Below are 17,087 nucleotides of genomic sequence, written 5' to 3'. Positions count from 1 at the left end.
GTATATATTGTTTCAATTTTTACTATCATTTTTTTGAGACTAATGTTGCCACCTCTTTCGTGTAACTCGATGATTCCCTGACCCCCCGGTGAGCCTTCCACACTTTTGCCCCCAGTGATTTGCAGTAAGCTTCTAATCGGGGTTGCACCACTATTTTATTGGGACACGCTGTACACCTGGGGATTCAGTTTTATATTCAGCTTAATGTTCCCCGGCGGCACTTTCTGTTCCCTTGCATGATGGCCGCCGTGTTCGACATATCTACAATACTCGTCTCTAGATACATTAACATAATAGTAGGACTAACCCGGGGTTTTTCTTGACTACGAATCTGCATCGGTAGCTACGTGCAGATAGCGGACACTTCGTTTAGTTTCTTGCGAGCGAATTAACTGCTTGCTTCTCACTCCTCCATATGGGGTAAGTTACTACACTGAGTATGGCTCAACATTATGTGGCTTTCTCTTACTCGCTTACCTACTAACGATGTTGCGAAGTCTTCGCATCTCCGTATTTCTTATCGCACGTCTCTATTGTATTTTATCTACAGTGCGGTTAGTAAGGAATCGCCCTCGACGACACTAGGTTGGTCGTCTTAAGGTATGATCCCTCGTTATATTCTTGTATTTATGGCTACATGGGCACCCTGTTTATCACCGCGATCACGGTACTCTATGCTAGTCTGTTCTGATTCCATTCCAGGGTCACTTTGATTCATAAACCCAGTCCTATGGTTGTCTTTCCTATTCATAATCACATAGTGACATATATATTTTTTCTAATTTGCTTCGCATGTACTTTTGGTCACCACCTGGACTCCTACACCGTCTTCCATCACGGGCTTTTGTCCCGTTTATAGGGTGTTTCATGCGTCCACTGCTGGCATGGGGGGGTTTTACCAGGGAAGTTTTCCCTATTCACGCTGTTACACTCATCTGGATACTTTGTGTCCTTTTCCATTCTGGCTGCTGCTGTTTGTTTTTTGAGTACTACTAGGCTTGGTTGTAGCTTATTTTATTGGCTATTATCCCTTTGTTGTTATTTTAGGGTCAAGACTCGGACTACCCTATGCCTACTAATGTTAGTAGAGAGCCCCCACAGGCACACTATAAGGTAATTATGTCCCTTTAATAGTTGCCCAGTTCATATTTTGAACATTTCAAAATATACAACTATTTAATAGTGAATTTTTGATGATTGTTGTTCTTATTCTCTTGCAGGTGCTATGATATTGTAGTGGCATTTTTGCTCTCGATCCCGATTGTTAAATAGGCGATACTGTTATGTACTTCCTCCTGATGAATGTTCCACACTTTGCTCTTTAGGAACAGAAACATGTCGAGACATATCTCTGAACCCTAGACAGAGAGTATAATTGATGACACATTTATCCATACCTGGATAGGGTACCCTGTTACTTTGAAAAGTACCCCCGAGTGGTCATATGATTGTTACAACATCTTTCTAACTGGCCACCAAGCCTGTTACGTATTCCCTATTTTTTTTCCTTTGCACATGGGATTTGACAATGCCTGTATTACTAACCTATTTATTTAATTGAGGTTTTAATCTGAATGAATTGTTTATTATTAAAACTTGATATTGTCTTTTTAACCATCCTTGGTCCCTGCAAATGTTTTTACTGAGAGTATCTACACCACACACCTCTAGTACCTGCTATATAACTTTGTCTCCCGATACCTTTAGACTGCATTCCGCACCAAATTTGGGCTCTTCGAATATCAAGTAATGCCCTTCGGTTTGTGCAACGCACCTGCCGCCTTTCAGTACTTCATGAATGATGTTCTTCGGGAACTTATCGATGTTTGTGTCATCGTTTATATTGACGACATCCTGGTGTATTCCTCCTCAGAATCTGATCACAGAAACCATGTTAGGGCAGTTCTTGAGAAATTGCGCCAGCACAAATTATTTGCCAAGCTCGAAAAATGCGTTTTTCATACCACAGAAGTGGAGTTTCTCGGATTCATCCTGACACCACAAGGAATCCGAATGGACTCGCGGAAAGTGGACGCCATTCTCAAATGGCCATCTCCTAGCTCTGTGATGGGAGTGCAAAGCATGCTTGGCTTTGCCAATTTCTATCGAAGGTTCATCCCGGAATTTTCTCGAACTGTTCAACCCATCACAGCTCTCCTAAAGAAAAATAAACGCTTTGAATGGACTCTTGAGGCTGAACAAGCCTTTCAGGACCTGAAAACCAAATTCACCTCTGCACCTGTATTGAAGCACCCGCGCCCAGATCTCCCTTACATCGTGGAAACCGATGCATCCAGTTCGGCCATGGGAGCTGTCCTGTCGCAAAGAGACCCAGAAACTAACCAACTACACCCTGTAGCCTTTTGGTCCAGAAAATTCTCTCCACCTGAACTCAATTACGCAATTACTGACAAAGAACTACTGGCTATTAAATCCGCTTTCAAGGCTTGGCGTCACTATCTTCTCGGTGCAAGACACACCATCACCGTAATTACGGACCACAGAAATTTGCAGTATTTAAAGACGGCCAAAGCTCAATCTTCGCGACATCTCCGATGGGCTTTATTCTTTGCGGAGTTTTGATTTTGTAATTACCTATCGCCCTGGCTGCAAGAATGGTAAGGCAGATGCCTTATCCCGGATAGGCATGGAAGAACCCAATTCGAGTTTAGAACCTGTGCCAATCATACCGGAACAAAGAATTCTGGGCTTGACTTCATTGCAAACCATTGAGGACATCCAAGCTCAAGTAAAACAACTTTTTGACTCTTCTGACTTACTGGAATGGAGTCAAAAGGGTCCTCACTACACCGTTAAGGATGATTTACCCTACTTCCAAGAGCGGTTATTTCTGCCAAGTAAAGAATTGCAGGAACTTGTCATTACCCGTCATCATGAATCATTAATGGAAGGACACCCCGGTATCGCGAAAACAGAAGAAAAGATCAAACGCCACTTCTGGTGGCCTTCTTGGAGAAAAGACATAGTCATTTGTGTTGTCTTGCGGAATTTGCGCCCAAAATAAGAGTCAAAAGAAAAGGCCAGCCGGCCTACTTCAACCTTTGGACATTCCACCAGCACCTTGGCACACCTTGTCAATGGACTTTATAACTGACCTGCCTCCTTGTGGTGGTTACAACACGATTCTCGTAATAGTGGATCTATTCTCCAAAATGGCCCATTTTATCCCTTTAAAAGGATTGCCGTCAGCTTCCACCTTGGCCAAGGAATTTATGGAAAATATAGTGCGGTTACATGGTTTCCCTTCCATATTAGTCTCAGACCGTGGAAGTCAATTTATCTCCCACTTTTGGAAGAAATGTTGCCAACTAGCACAAATAGACGTGCGGTTATCCACCAGCCACCACCCCCAGACCGACGGACAAACCGAGAGAACCAATCAGACTCTCGAGCAATATCTGCGGTGCATGTTACACCAATCAGAGTTAAATTGGAAAGACATCCTTTGGATTGCAGAATATGCATACAACAATTCAGTGCATTCTGGAACCGGACAGACTCCTTTTTATACCCTGTATGGTCACCATCCTCGGACCTCTGACCTAGATCCACCTCTGACCCTGGAGATCTGCAGTAAATCACCTACATTCCACAATAACCCAAGCCTTCAAAGAAGCTACAACCCACTTACAGCAAGCCAAGAAAAGGTATAAAGAAAACGCTGATTTGCACCGAAGTAAAACTCCTCCTTACCAAGTAGGAGATGAGGTATGGCTAGCAACTAAACATCTACCCCTCAAGGGTCAGCGAACTTTTAATCCCAGATTCATTGGGCCTTACCCCATCAAAGCTATTATCAACCCAGTGGCCTTTAAACTCGATTTACCATCCAACATGTGGATTCATCCCGTTTTTCACGCATCTCTTCTAAAACCAGTACAACCTGGAACCAGACTGTCTGAGCCCCCAGGCCTTGTCCAAATTGATGGAGAATTAGAATTCGAAGTGAAAGACCTTTTAGATTCCAAGATAGTTAAGTCGAAACTCTTCTATCTTGTTGATTGGAAAGGATATGGACCTCAGGAAAGATCTTGGGAACCCAGTAACTATGTTCACGCACCACGATTAATTCAAAGATTCCATCGAAGATTCCCGCACAAACCAAAACCCCCGGAGGAAAAGACCTTGGGAGGGGCCTTGAGGGGGGGTACTGTCATGATGCCTACCTCTAAGGAGCCAGGCCGGGCCCAGCAACCCCAGAGGCAGACATCATTTTCCCCAGGGAAGTCTCAGCGGGCCCAAGTCGGGGCCCTTTGGACTCAGTCCTGGCGCCTTAGGCGCCAGGCTCATAGCGGACCCCAGTCCTGGCGCCTTAGGCGCCAGGCTCATAGAAGAGGATATGTGTTTAAGTGCTTGGGTGCACACTTACCTGATGCAGACCTTGCTGCTTCATCCAGGCCCTCTTGAGGCCTGAATGGGACTACTTTACCTGTCGGACTACTTCACCACCCGGGTGTGGTCGGGGAAGGATACATACCTGATTGGTGGAAGGATACATACCAGGAACTTCTTCCAAGGCTATTTAAACCCCACCCGAACAGCCACACGTGCTTCGCGTTGTTCTGCTCCTAGCAGCTGGACGCTCACCGTGTCAGCTCCTGCATCCTGACTTCAGCCACGCCTGCCAGCACCCTGGGACACCTGCAAGGGGAGAAAGGAAGAGAATAGGAGAAGAAAAGCCCTTAACTGCTAAATCTGCATCCCGGAGTCATTTCTCCAACGGCCCTGAAAAGGAAGACATCATTTTAAAGGCATTTCGTTTCGATCGCTGCAGCGCTGCATTTTACTCACCTTGGCAAGGCGCTTCCATCTTCAGCAGCGATCTTCCGGATTCAGCTACGCCCCGGCGCCTAGAGGAAAAAAGACAAGAACAAAGGTGAGAGGGAGAAAAGGAATAAGGAAAGCTCAGTTTCCTTTTAAGTCTTACCTGTTGGATTATTCCCACTGCATTTCGGGTCCTGCCGCTTCCTGGCATCTCCGGACCCCGGCCCCTATGGTGAAAAAAGACAGACATTGAATGAGCGAATGCAAAGACATTACCTGAGCGCTCATCCAGAACTGTTTCACTTCGGGTCTGCGCCATATCTCCGGCACTCCGAACCCCGGCCCCTAAGGGGAAAAAGACATAAGCATTAGCGCTTGCTGCAATTAGACAACGAACATTATTATTAAGCTTGAACTTTTACAGCGCCTTACCTGAACAGTCAAGCTTACCTGAACTCCCATCAATCCTCAATCCAGTGAAGTAACTGGGTTTCAACGCGCCCCTGCATCAGAAGCAGGATGGAGAGCTCATCCTTCCAAACCCTAAGGTGAGGCTTCACGGGGAATCGTGGAGGAGGTATCGTGGAGGGTTGGAAGGGAGTGGGAGGCTTGAGCATTGTTCCACAGTTGGTAATACTCCCTTTTTACGCACAGGAGGGTATCCAACGAGCCAGGGAAGCCAGAATAGAGGGGCCCTTCCTGTCCATCTTCAGAGTTCTGCGCCTTCGACGCCGCGCCTCCGTGGGAACCAGGTGAGCGTTACATCTTCAGGGAGGCTGAGTTCCTTTGTTTTTTCAGGCGGGTCTGCATTTCTGTTTCAGGTGTGACAAATTAATTAGCTCTGAGGATTCTGGTACTTGAATTTTTCGCACTTGATTTTGCTGGCAGGTGACTGGAAACAACTCCCTCCATAGCACAAATGTTCCCCTTGATGGGAGGAGGGAGAAAGCCATGGTTGTGGCTCTCCAATGTAAGGCATGATGGCCCTGCTGCACTGCCTTGTGAGCCCGGGACTCCTGGAACAATATTTAAAGATGTGCAGGCAGGCGTCACCTGCCAGCAAAATCAAGTTAGAAAAATACCAGTACCAGAATCCTCAGAGCTAATTAATTTGTCACACCTGAAACAGAAATGCACGCCCGCCTGAAAAAACAAAGAAACTCAGCCTCCCTGAAGATTGATGGAGTCATGAAAATGTGCGTTAGGAAGAGAAGCTAAAGACTGGTAACTGAACGCCTGCCTTCACACCTTTAAACATTATTTTAACAAGTACCGAGCTCCCTACCCCAGCTTCGTATACACATTTTCTTTAATTGTTACCACAAATCTGTTGTGCCACTCTAACAGCTTTGGATGATCTTGTCACATTTAATGTGGAGTTCTTGGGTAACAATAACTTCAACAACTTCAGAACGCTGGTGTATAGTTCTTAATTGAACAGGATTCACTTTTATAGAATTCACTCTATGGGCTTGGGTTATACTTGCTCTTGCTTCAGCTTCAACCACTTCTATGACTTCTGCTTCAGCGTGTAATATGTTGCAAGATGTGGACCTCCTACTGAAAACAAAATTAGGCGCACAAAATGTTGTTTTACTCCTGAACTGCCACTTTAAATGGAGACTTGTTCCAACCTTTCAATCAGCATTCAGCTTCCAAGATATTTGGCAAATATTGTCTCATGCGCGGCCTCTTTAAACTATGCTTGCAACACTTTGGAAATGTCTGTTCTACTTCAAATGAGCTACCGGCAATGTTCTCCATGTTATCAGGAGCCACGCGACTGCTCAGTAACAAGGTAATTCTAATATTGGGGAAAAGAAAGGCTTTCACTAGACGCAAGAGTTGTACATAAGGACACGTGTTTCAAATCCCTTATCAGAGACTTCCCACTTCTGCGATTTAACTTCTACTCGCTTAGATGTATGCACAAGTGCAATTGAACTTGGCTACAGTTACCAGCAAGGTATTTCTGTTGTTCAGAAGTACGGAACTTCTTTTTTCGACTCAATTATGACTGCGGGCTACTGCTGCTTCCTGGCTTGGTTTCTTCTTCTCTTGCTATGGGCACTCTTGGGAACCACATCTCTGTTGCATGGATGTCTCTGATCCAGCCTCATCAAGGGAGATTCTTCTACTCGCCAGTTTCCCTTGGCTTGCTTCTGCACATGGTCCTCGGGAGAATGCACAATTTCAGCTCTGCTTTTACAGCAATTTGGTGCACCTTGAAAGACTGCCTGTTGCTTCCAGTCCCTTCCAATGCTGCCACAGCCAAACGGGGTTTGTGAGCACAGGACCAACTCGGAGGCTGCAGCTGAAATATGCCCTTCCTCTGCTCCGGCGTCCCTTCTGTGGTCACACCTCCTTGTGAGTGGCCAGCCTCATGCGCTGCTTCTTCTGCTACTTCCGACCTTCCAACAACTGCTCTAGCTTCTTTTTACTGCTCCACCATGCAGCAGCCTGTTATGCCCCTCAGGTGGGCAAATTGGTTTCAGGTTCAGGTACAAGCCCTTGGTACTAATTGTCATTAGGCTTGCCTCCTGACGAATTCCTGCATTCCTCTTCAGCCCTCTTCTGCAGTCCCTGAGAGATTCTGGGACTTGCAGTTTATTTTAGGAAAATTCTATTCTTCTAGTTCTTTAAAAGATTTTAGATGGCTTTTCTTCCCACAATATTAAGAGGAATTATAAGATTTCGCCTGTTGCCAAAGAAGGGTTAGGAAAGGTCACATGTTCACTGTTACAGTTAGAATATTTTGAGGAGGATGCGGGAACTTGGGGATATAAAAGATTGGTTCCTTAGGTTCAACACAAAGTGGAGTCACTCCTTCAGATTGTACAGTTTCACCCTTAGATAGGCATGTGAAAATGGCAATAAGCCAATTCCTCCTCTGTTGGAGTCCACAGTATTCCTCTTCAAGGAAAAATACACCCACCATGCACAATCTCCCCACCTCCATGGGCCTGGTCTCCACAGTACACCACCCCAGGGATTGGGATCAGGACACGCCTGGGCCTCTCCTGGCCTCTTCTGGCCACCTGCAAGGAGACTCTATGCAGGGCTTTAGTAGAGACCCACAGGATTCTCCACAGTATTACCCAAATTGTTTGAACAGAATTGTTCGAATGCACAATTGACTTGATTTCAAGGGTCCGAATTGACCTGTTCACAATTGAATATATATATATATATATAATAGTGTTTTGGTGGGGGTTGCAGGGGGTTCCCCCCGCATATATGTCACAATTGACCTTCAAAATTCAGTCAATTGTGAAAAGGTCAATTGTCATTCAAGCAATTGTGACTCGAACAATTTGTATACAACCTTCTCCACAGCTGGGAGTTTCCACTCCTGTAAGCGTTTCCTCCAGTCCCAGTTATTCCTCACATCATCTGGAGGTTGAGTAAGTTTAGGAAAACCATGATCCTGATTGGGCCAGGCAGATGCGGGACCCAAACCTTCTGGACATGTCCATCTGCCCTCCAATTCTTCTTCCCCTAAAGAGAGGACGTACTCTTGCAAGAGGACGGTCTCCTTCACCCAGAGATCAGGACTCTAAACCTTCACACCTGGTTTCTGAGAGGTTGGGATACAAAGATTGGGACCTCCCAGAAGAGATAATGGAAATGTTGCTTTCTGCTGGAAGACCTGCAACAAAGTCTATGTACTACTGACGTTGGAATACGTTTTGCATCTGGTTCAGAGCTAAGAATGTGGATCCTTATGTTTGTGACACACCAATGGTGGTGTCAGTTTTTTTGACAAATCCGGGGCTCCAGGTTGCCACTAAAAAATGAATAGCGCTGCCAGGTAGCCTTTTAAAGTGCTCACCAGGGCAGGGATCCTTTTGTAGTCCAATTTTAAAAAGGACTCACTAATTTTTTCCCTCCAGTCCCTTTCATTCTACCAGTTTGGGACTTGAACCTTTTACTCAAATACCTCATGTGTGCCTCTTTTGAGCCGCTACATTAATGTCCTCTAAGGATGTTAACTCTCAAAATGGTTTTCCTAACGGCCATCACATTGGCCAGAACAGTCGGTGACCTATATGCTCTTTCGTGCAACCTGCCTTTTACCACCTTCTACATTGAGAAGGTTGTTTTTTGAGAGTCCATCCAACCCTTCTAACTAAGGTAGTTTCAGCATTTCATCTGGCTCAAATAATTGTCCTTACTACTTTTTATCCTCCACGTCCTCCTTTTTACATCTCTAGGATGGCAAACCTTAGACAAGGCGACTAATTGTTTGTGGGTTGCCTGGGTCACAAGCTAGGACTGGATGTAACCAATTAAACCTTGCCTTGCTGGATTATTCTTTGCATTTCAGAATGCTATCATTTAGGAGGCAAAGACGTTCCTGTGGCCTCACTCTACTAGGGGTCATCAGCGTTACAGGGAGGGGTACCAATAAAAGACAACTGTGCTGCTGCACCTGGTCCTCTGCATACATTTTCAAAACGTTATTGCCGGGCTCTGCGTAGGTATTTGAAGCAGGACTTGGGAAAGCTGTACTTCACAGCATTAATAAGAAGTACATTATTGCTCCCACCTTCTACACATACTGCTTTGGGAGTGAATCATAGATAAGGAATATGTGGGAGCAGTGCTCCAGATAAGAGTTTGAGGTGGGAGTATTTTACTCCCTGTTTTTAAACTTTGTGAGTAAATGTGATTTCAAAAGAGTAAACTTTACCTTTCTCCTTTGCAAGAGTAAAATGTATGTGACATTCAGCCGACATGTGCAAAAACTGTATGGAAATCATTACCATAAGGCAGCTTTCTGCATTGTGACAGAATACACCTTTCATTATTTCTCTAATGTCTAGCCATTTGATCCCTTCTGTATTTATTTAAATGTTGAAAACACACAACCCTAGCCAATCGCATAGTAAAACAAACATGACTTGTATTGTGTTTTTAAGGTTTGATAGCAGAATTGTCTTTTGATGTTTAATGAAAGTCCTAATTTCCTGGAGCTATTACTACCCAATTGTAGGCCAATGTATGATACAAAAGTGCAGAGAGGGAAGCACTCCATGCTAAATTCTATGCTTAATCTCATGGTCAAATGGTTATTTGCATAGTACTTTTGGCAAAGCACTGTACATAAAACATATTTATCACAATTATCAGCAAACCGAAATTGGTACTGCTTTAGCGACCTCAAAAGGATGAAAGACTGAGTTGGCCTTGCCGGGATTTGAACTTGCAACCTACAGATCACGCACAGATTGCAGCAGCGAGCGCTCAACTGGCTGAGCTATCTTATTGGCTAACCTCCTTCAGAGGTCGGTAAACCGAGTATCGACTGAGGTATAATAATCAGTGGCTAGATGCTCGACGAACCATGTATGAAGAGCTACATAAAGTTAAATACCTATCTGGATTATTATAGGGACATGTTTTTCTGTTTCTCCTTCAATTACAAATGTAACTTTCATTTTTTTTTCCACGCTTGCACTTCCTGGAGAGTCAGGTTTTGGGTGTTTTTAAATTTGAGGCTATAACACCTGTGATTGGTGTAATGATGAATGACATTTTGCAGGTCTTCATCTCTTTCCACCAGTTAGGTCTCCTCATCCAAAATGGGATCTGAATGTAGTCCTCACTGCCTTGTGTCATAAGCCTTTTGAACCTATGCCCACTACCAAGCTCAAGTACCTTTCTTGGATGGTGGCCTTCTTAATTGCGGTAACATCTGCAAGAAGAATAAGTGAGCTTCAAGCTCTGTCTAACATCCGTTCCTAACTTTCCACAAGAATAAGGTTGTGCTTCGCACTCATCCTTCTTCCCTTCCCAAAGTTGTCTCTGAATCCCACTTAAACCAGTCAATATCCTTACCAGTTTTCTTTCCGAAGCCGGTCTCCGATGCTGAGGCAGTTTTACACAACCTAGACGTCAGACGAGCTCTGAAGTTTTATCTCGACAGAACAAGCGAACTTGAAAGTTCTTCACACATCTGTTAAGTTTGGTGACCCAAAAGGGAAACCTGCCTCGAATCGTGCGTCAGTTGTTGTCTAGCTTCATGTATCTCCGAGGCTTACAAAATTTAAGGCCTTCAGCCCCCAAAGGGTATTCATTCGAATTTGGTCTGTGGCAAAGCGGCTGCTGTTGCCTTCCAAAAATACATACCTTGGGAGTCCATAGCCAAGGCTGCTAAGTAAGCTTCCCCTTTGGCTTTTCGTAAACAATTGGCCTCATTACGAGTCCGGCGGTTGCCGTGCCGGAAAAACCTGCAGGCTGCCGCCAGACCGGTAATACCATTCTGCCTCCGTGATTGCTGAAATCACCGGGGCATCACAACCCTGGTGACCCAGTAATTCTGGATGCGGAATTCTGTAAATCCCCATTCCCATGGAGTTCCATTGGACTCCATGGGGACCATGGAAACACTGGTTCCGTCTATGACAGAGCCGGTGTTTCCATGTCTGCCTGCAGGCAGGTGGTGTTACTCAGACCTGGCGTGAGTGACACCTCCAGCCTGCAGGACTCCGAATCAGCCGGTCCGGAAACAACGGTGGCAGTGTACTTACCGCCACTGTTGTTTCCGGACCGGCTGACTTGTAATGAGACCCATTGTCTTGACCTGTGCTTGCTGGCTGATGCCCAATTCGGCCAGACACTTCTTAAAAATTTGTTCCAATAAGAGACATTTCCATCCTCCTGTTTTTCCTTTGGTCAGTGCTTGGGAATCTCCCACAAGTATGGAGGAAAGGGGATGGGATGTAGGAGTCTGACAAAGTTACTCGCCTTAGTGACTATCTTACTCCAAGTCCAGAGTCCACTTTTCTCTATACGGCCGCCCACCGTCCCCTGTAATAAGTATATTCTATTTTGCTAAATGGTGCTGGACCTGGCGATAGAAAAGGACTGAGGGCGATGCGTGGGGCGGAGCTCAGGAAGCAGGGCTGCGGTCACGTGCAGTGGCCCTGCATGAAAATAAAAGGACATAAAAAAAAATGTTTTATGCTTAAAAAGTGCTCACGTCCCGATGGACAGAATTTCCCACACGTATGGAGGAAAGGGGACTATGGACTAGGCGTAAGGTAGTCACTATGCTGAGTAACTTTGTCATTCCAGTATATGGAAACCCGGTCTCTAAGCATATCGAGGTAAAGTGTACAGTGCACTGCAATCAGAAAAGCTCCTGCACTGTGCTTACATCACTTGTGATGTCCATTAGGTGGTTTTGGTTGGGGCGGGGAGAGGCGTGGAAGCAGTTGAGCAGCCACAACAGAGAAGGTTGTTGGAGCCCCCGACCCTGAAGAGGAGGCATCCACGTCCAGAGCGTAATAGTTATTAGGCCCCACTGCCTTATTTTTACAAACTTTTCTATTTCCCCACAGGTGCTGCAAAGCAACGAGTGACAAATGGTGCCATCCAGCTAACCTTCAGGAAGATGGGCTTCGATTACTACCCTTTCCATCTGGCAGGTGCGGGAGTACCAGCTTTTCCTTTGTGCAGGGTGATGTGGGGGTGGGGGACTGGTGTATGCACTTTCTCTGGGGAGATTTAGTGCCTTGTTGTAGGAAAGATGCAGCAGACAAAAGGGGTCTGGCTGGTGCTCGTCAGATTACTCCTCTTCGCTGCTGTGGCCATCTGATTTGTCCTGGACTGTACAGCATGGGAATCCTCTAGTCTGTTCTAGCCCTTGTCCTGCAGGGTGGTAAGAACATACATCCTTGCAGCAGCAGTTTCACATCAACAAGCAGTAGAAGTTTGAAATGTTCGGTTGTGATTTAAACTGCGTAACACTGCCATTTTTATGGTTTCCAGGCACTCGGGATCTGAAGAGGAAGGGCGATCGGGAGGGATAGTTAGTGGGATTGAGAGAAAAAAAGCGCTAGAGCGGTTTGCTGTGCTGTTGGTAGCTTCAGTTCTGAAAAAACAGTCGTTTGCTTTTGGTTGGTGAGGATTTGGTGGTGTTTTGATTTCTGAGTGTGTATGGGGTGGTTTAGTTTTCTGTAGTATGTTGGATTTGGTTAGGTGTTGGAGAGTGTGTGCCGTTTTGTTGTGTGTGTGTACGTGTGTGTACGTGTGTGTACGTGTGTGTACGTGTGTGTGTGTGTGTGTACGTGTGTACACACTTTGTTTGGTGGTTGAGGGTGAGTATGGTTGGTATTGGAAGGTTTTTAGTAGGGTTAGTAATGCGTGAACTGTGCCCTTGTCTGGCTGGGTTCATATGCTTGTATTGTGGTTTGCATTAAAATGCTTTATTTAATTGGGGTATCCAGGTTTTGGTTCATTGGGTTTAGTTTGTTTTCGTTATGGGAGTTTCTCCTTGCATTGTGGTTGGCGGTTTCTCTTCAAAGGTGTTCCCAGTTTAACACAGTGAGTTGAAGAGCCATGTTTAGTTTACTTTAGACTGTCATTACGCCATGTCATGCAGTTTATGAACACCCCTATCCTTGAGATTGGATTTATTATGTGTACAGTCAGTAAAATGTAATATTTCCTCCAGAGGGGCTTGCTGGTCTGTTTAGTAGAATAATGCCTCCTAAAGCAGCAGTCTGTGTCTCTCCTTATATTCTGGATCGAGATTCCAATGATCCCTCTCCACTATCTATGCTTGCTGGGGCTGCTGGGAGATATAGTCTCAAACATCTGACGTGCCAATGGTTGCAGACCCTAACCAAATGCTTCTATGTGAAGGAAGCTTGTGTAAAATAAAAATGGTGCACCGTTGAGGCGGCCATTGTGTTTTACGCGAGGCCTATAATGCTCATTTGTGGGTTTCTGTTTTGGGATGATATCTGCAGGGGTTACACCCTCACACCGTTGGCATCTTGTTTAATGGAAGAGGGTTTCAATGAAGGGATACTGCGCAGCCTGTTGTCCTATGCAAGGGACAATTGTTTCCTTGTTGGAAGAACCTGGTATTTTGCCTTATGTAATTTTATTCGTATCTTCCATAGAATTTGGAGTGGTTAAATTATTCACTGTCATCGCGTCTTTATGTAGTACTAAAGCCAAGAGCTCAAGTTGTCCTATATGTGACGACATCAGTTCATTCAGCCCTGCCTTTTTCAATCGGCCACTTCAAATCACAAAATGCATAAAAAGAAAGTGTCTGGAGGGGGTACTAATCTCAGACCTGCCACCACCTGGCCTCTATTTAGCACTTTGAGAAGCCTTTCCTGGTCATCAAATTGTTACTCGCGATGATTCAAGGATTGTACATCCTAGCTAGATCACCCATCTCTTAGTATATTCTGTTTATTTAGTTGAACCCTAGTGTTCTTCACAGGTTTTGGGGTGTCCTGTTAGTTTTATGTTGAGATGCTTTTTTATTATCCTGCTGTTTTCCTGGGAACTCTATGTATTCCTCAGTTCTGTGAACGCATTATTTCCTTTTCTACATGCTAATGGTATTTGTCTCAGCTTCAAGACAGTGTGTTGTTTTAATCCAATATACCAGCCCTCATTTTCCCTGCCTGTTTTCTCCCCATTGAAGTTGATTTATACCGGTGTTGCCTGCCTTGGAGAAATGGCTGTAAATGACATGCATGAAACCTAGCCAAAACATAAGTCTACTTTACAGACCACCACTAGTGCTGCAGCTACCTTGACAGTTGAACGATCTTCAGACCAGACACCATACAGCTGTCACAAACTAAGATGGAAGCTGCTGAATCTAAACATGTTTTTTTTTTTTTTTTGTTTTTTAAGCCAAAGCTTCTTTTAAGTGTTCCATGTTCTCTTTGACTATTGCTCCAAGTTTGCCATAGGGACCAACTGGTTCTTGGGTTGAATCCAGTTGTTTTCACTAAGGTTGTCATGTTTGTATACCATTTAGACAAATTCCCTTCTAACCTTTTTCCAACTTCGTTATTCAGTAGAACATACACTGGAAGTCTGGAGACTTGAAGTGTTCAATTAAGAAACCATCCAATCTGCAGATCAGCTAATTATCTCAGGAAACAACACCACCTGAAATAAAGGCCATCTAGCTAGACTGGATATCGCAAATTTCTGTGTTGCAGAGGTTTTTCCACATCCCCCTGGTGTAAGGATTGTGAACAGACATATCCTAAATGAAAACCGTTGTTCATCAACTTGGACCAAAACTATCTGTGGGTGATGTCTCAGAGCAGAGGTTTCACTCTTAGAGGGGATGGGCGGGTCCGAGACACGTACACAATAAAATACACCACAAGTAATCTACATGCTTGTTTGCATTATGACACCGCTGATAAAGATGTGAGGGGTGAATTTTCTTTGGAAAACTAGCAATGGTGGTTTGGGTTCAAATGGGCGCTTCTCTCAGCCATTTGTCATGGAAATATATATAAAACCACATTTTATAACAGTAAAAATATTAGAAATTAAAAATGTTACCTTCTTCCTCCTGGTGTACACAGGACTGTATCCATTGGAGTAATTTCAAGCCAATGTGTGGACTTGAACCTGCCACCTTGCCACTGGTAAACCCATGCTGTAAACCTTCAGTGTGTTGTAAAAGATTAATTAATTATAAAAAATGGAAGACCATTAACACAAGCAAATAACATCAGTGGCGTCCTAAGTAGGCACTTGGTTTCGTTTTTGAAGCAGAGGATTTTGAGGAGGAAGATGAAGACAGACTTCATCACACCTTCGGGGGGTGGAGGGCTACTACCCGCTTGGCAGAGGCAGACTTTTAGGAAACTCTAGCCAATGTAAACCTTTAAATCAGAGAGAGAGAGAAGAGACCGCAGGAAAGATCACATGAAGGGCTAAACAGGCCTGGTACCAAGATATCCAGAATGGACTAGCTCCGCCTGCATGACGTCTTCCAAGAGGAGACTGGCACGAAAGGAGACAATGTCCAAAACAACATTGCACAGCACAAGCCCAAGTCTACACTATAGACTCTTTAGAAACAACATCTCATTTGTAGCCAGGGAGGACTTATCTTACTACATGGTTTGATGTGCAGTGTCCAAACCATTGGGATTTTCAAGGTGCATCCTTTGGAGCTGAAATCCTGTCTCGTTTTGGGGTGCAAGGGTGTGTATATGCATACACAGTGATGCGAGGGCTGCTAGTGTTCTATGTAAGGGCAGCTGCTGGGCTGGCTGCTTTTGTGACATTTTCTGTTTTCGTTGCACAGGGGATAGCTGCGCGCATTGGGCTCAGTACTGCCCAGCCATGGAGACTAGAGCAGAATGGGCGGCTGCCCTGGAGGCTGAGTTCCGGACCAGTGCTGATGCGTTGTTCGAGGAGATTGGCTCTTCGAAACGCCCAACGAGGGACTCGCCCCTCAAGGGGAGACCAGGTATCTAAAGCTTCATCACGTTTTTAACTCAATATTTCTCAACATTATTCTTGAAAAAGTGTTTAAGACCCAAATCTCTTACCCATGTCCAAACACACTGATATGTGTTGATCATAAAAGGTGGCCGCAGTGTGCCCTTAAACTCGTATATACATCATTGTCTTGTGGGAGAGAAATATACTGCTGTTAGAGTAGATTTCCCTTTTTGTGTGAAATTCTCTCCACCTGTGAGTGCATCAGCACTTTTTGCTGGACTGCTGGATTTTCGACTAGTTCTCCTGAGTGGGAACCTTTGCCGCACACTCACTCATTCTTTTACTCTGCTTTCACTAACCCTGTTTGTTAGGCAGATTTATCATTTTTATGCTTCATCCCCTCGCCTAGTGAGTCTTCCAGCACTTTCTGCTGGACTTTTCTTTTAATATCCTGAATGAGTGGAGTTTTTTTCCACTCATTCATTCTTATGGGCTCTGTTCTGTGGTTTACTTTTTCTATGGAGTCTACTTTCCGCCATATCTCTATTAAGGCATCTGTATTTTACTTTTGCAGCACACAGCTCCTTATAACAGTGTTGATGGGAACCCTTTGGGTTCTCCTTTGAGATTCTTTATCCTTACTTTCTACTAGTATCTGTACTTAAACTTTATATTTTGAGAGATTGGCACACACCACCTTATGTGGAGTGGCAAGGGGATACTTAGTATCCCCCTTCTCTCTGCTCCTGTGACATTATAGTTGCATAGATAAACCTCCTAGTTATGGCTGGTGGCAGTGGACGTGTTCTACCAGCTATTGTGCTATTGTTACTGCAGACTGTATTCACAAGCCCGGATGTGCACAATAGGGTCACTTAAGTACTAACTTGGTGGCTCCTTTATGTTTTTGGCCATTTTATTAGCTTGGTGGTTTTGTTAGCCCTTCTACCATTCTGGGAGGGAGAGGTTGGGGCGGGGGGGGGTCCTTGAGACACCATCTTGAGCTTGGCTTTAGGAATCTGAAGGAGGCCAGTGTTAGATCTCGGTGCCCTACATGATGGTAGCCAGGC

General features: G+C 44.8%; 1 protein-coding gene across 2 annotated transcripts in view; it reads left to right on the top strand.

Moving 5' to 3' along the window:
* The window catches only part of BLTP3A (bridge-like lipid transfer protein family member 3A), a 538,966-nt gene that overhangs the window by 222,821 nt on the left and 299,058 nt on the right, over positions 1-17,087 (top strand). For both annotated transcript variants that reach the window (XM_069633498.1, XM_069633499.1), the window contains exons 9-10: positions 12,132-12,218; positions 15,878-16,042. In XM_069633498.1, coding sequence (XP_069489599.1) covers positions 12,132-12,218; positions 15,878-16,042 — 252 coding nt within the window. The remainder of the gene's footprint in view (positions 1-12,131; positions 12,219-15,877; positions 16,043-17,087) is intronic.

This window comes from Ambystoma mexicanum, chromosome 13, assembly GCF_040938575.1.
Source record: "Ambystoma mexicanum isolate Mex_15411 chromosome 13, UKY_AmexF1_1, whole genome shotgun sequence".
NCBI lineage: Eukaryota > Metazoa > Chordata > Amphibia > Caudata > Ambystomatidae > Ambystoma > Ambystoma mexicanum.
Note: the sequence above shows the minus strand (reverse complement) of the source record. Positions and strands in the feature narration are given on the sequence as shown.